Source organism: Populus euphratica, unplaced genomic scaffold, assembly GCF_000495115.2.
Source record: "Populus euphratica unplaced genomic scaffold, PopEup_1.0 scaffold1.1, whole genome shotgun sequence".
NCBI lineage: Eukaryota > Viridiplantae > Streptophyta > Magnoliopsida > Malpighiales > Salicaceae > Populus > Populus euphratica.
In genome coordinates this window covers 2,981,042-2,982,987 of record NW_011499845.1, presented here as the reverse complement: position 1 = coordinate 2,982,987, position 1,946 = coordinate 2,981,042, and the positions used below count along the sequence as shown (strand labels likewise).

The 1,946-nt window shown below is 44.7% G+C and overlaps 1 protein-coding gene across 1 annotated transcript; it reads left to right on the top strand.

The window, feature by feature from the left end:
• Positions 1-1,660, top strand: LOC105120525 (zinc-finger homeodomain protein 11-like). The gene has a single exon (XM_011018776.1). The coding sequence runs from the start codon at positions 503-505 to the stop codon at positions 1,469-1,471; it is 969 nt and encodes a 322-aa protein (XP_011017078.1). The 5' UTR covers positions 1-502; the 3' UTR covers positions 1,472-1,660.
• The last annotated feature ends 286 nt before the right edge of the window (positions 1,661-1,946 follow it).

Below are 1,946 nucleotides of genomic sequence, written 5' to 3'. Positions count from 1 at the left end.
TATTTTGCAGGGGATGAGCTGTGCCTGATGATGAGGGCATACTGTCCTTTATTACTGTATACCCTTAGAATCAAGCCACGTGTTCTTTCAGGACTGCATTGCAGCAGACACCTAAAACCTAACATATCTCTCTGAAAACTGCCTTAACCCAGATATTAGGCACTGATTTCCATCGAACGTGTTCTTCAGCCCTCACCACCCAAAGCAGTACAAAACCAATTCTACTGATTGCCCGCAACCAAAACGAGCTAAGCAAGTGAAATCACGATTGTTGAAGCTTTGAGTTGACATTTACACAAGGAACACCGAGTTTTTTGTTGGGATTCGGAGTGGTGCCCCTTTGCCTTGCACACTTGTATCCCTCTATATCAACCATCTTATCTCCCACCTCACAACCCCCAATACACATTACCTAGTGAGACATTTGGCAGTAAAAACAGATAAACCATCATCATCACTGCATAGCCCTCAACTTCTTCATTTTTAGTGTGTAGAAAAAGCCATGGACTTGACCTCTAGCCCCCACCATAGTACCAAATCCCCTGACTCGGACACGGATACTGAAACCCCGCTCCAGACCCACCTCACCAAGGCCTTATCTCTCACAAAAGGCTCGGGCAAGACCCGCCAAAATCACCATTTCCCACCACCACCACAGCAACATATGGTGGTCTCTTACAGAGAATGCCTTAAAAACCATGCTGCAGGTTTCGGTGGCCTAGCCTTGGATGGCTGCGGGGAGTTCATGCCTAAGCCAACTACTACCCCTCAAGACCCTACCTCCCTCAAATGTGCTGCCTGTGGCTGCCACCGCAACTTCCACCGAAGCGAGCCATTTGGCCCCACCACCACCACTCGCATGCCGCCACGACCAGCACTTAACTGGACCACGAGCCCATGTCCAGGGTCAACAAGTTCGGGCCCAACTCTAAGCCCAGCATCACCAATCCCCAAGTCTTTCTACCCCTCTGCACCTCACATGTTACTGGCCTTGAGAGCAGGTCATCCTGATGATACCCAACCCCAGAAACAGTGTCAGAGTCTGGTAATGATAGACCCGCATGGGAAAAAGAGAGCAAGGACCAAGTTTAGTCAAGAACAGAAAGAAAAGATGTACCTTTTTGCTGAGAAGTTGGGGTGGAGAATGCCGAGGGGCAACAATGATAGAGATGTTGGAGAGTTTTGCGTTGAGATAGGGGTTAATAGAAATGTTTTCAAAGTTTGGATGCATAACAACAGGTCCAGGAAAGAAAAGGTCAGTGATAGTTATGGTATTAATAGCAGCAACAAGTGTGGTTTTGATGTTAACGAGGAAGCTGCGGGTAGAGTGATTGGTACGGACAACAAGGGATACAGCTTTGATAACGATAACAATGGGAGCAGCCATGATAGCTTTGATAGGTACCAGATTGAGAGTAAAGTCCATGTTGATGGTTCTATGACTCCCCATGGGTCTTCTTCTTCATCTTGATCATGGGATGGATGGAAAGAAAGGCAGAGGCTAGTGGGTATGAAACCTCTTTGTCTTGTTATTTCTTTTCTTGTTGCCTTCTTTTGTTCTTTCGTTTTCTAGTTTCTTTAACTATGTTGATTACTGATTAGTGATAGCTAGTCACTAATTAATGGTCATGGAAATCAGAATGGAGGATGCATGACAGTTTAAAAGAGAAGTAACTTTCCTTACAAAATCATTTCTCTGTTCACTTACCTTTTATATTTTATCAGCATGCTGCCTTTTTTAATTTCTTCAAACGCGTCTCTCTGGACGTCCTCTTTTGTCTTTCATGGTTTAAACTCCTAATTGTGGCTTCACCAAGATGTGGGCAAACGTCATGATAACAGCGCCATAGCATGTAATGGATGTGCTTTTTTGTGTTTTGTTAGAACTGAGAAGGGAGCTCTCGTTGCTTTCTTGTTATGATTAATCCATCTTCTTTTAAGTAAAA

Bases quoted from the DNA above. Each gene is read 5' to 3' on its own strand.
- LOC105120525 (XM_011018776.1), top strand. From the start codon at position 503: ATGGACTTGACCTCTAGCCCCCACCATAGTACCAAATCCCCTGACTCG.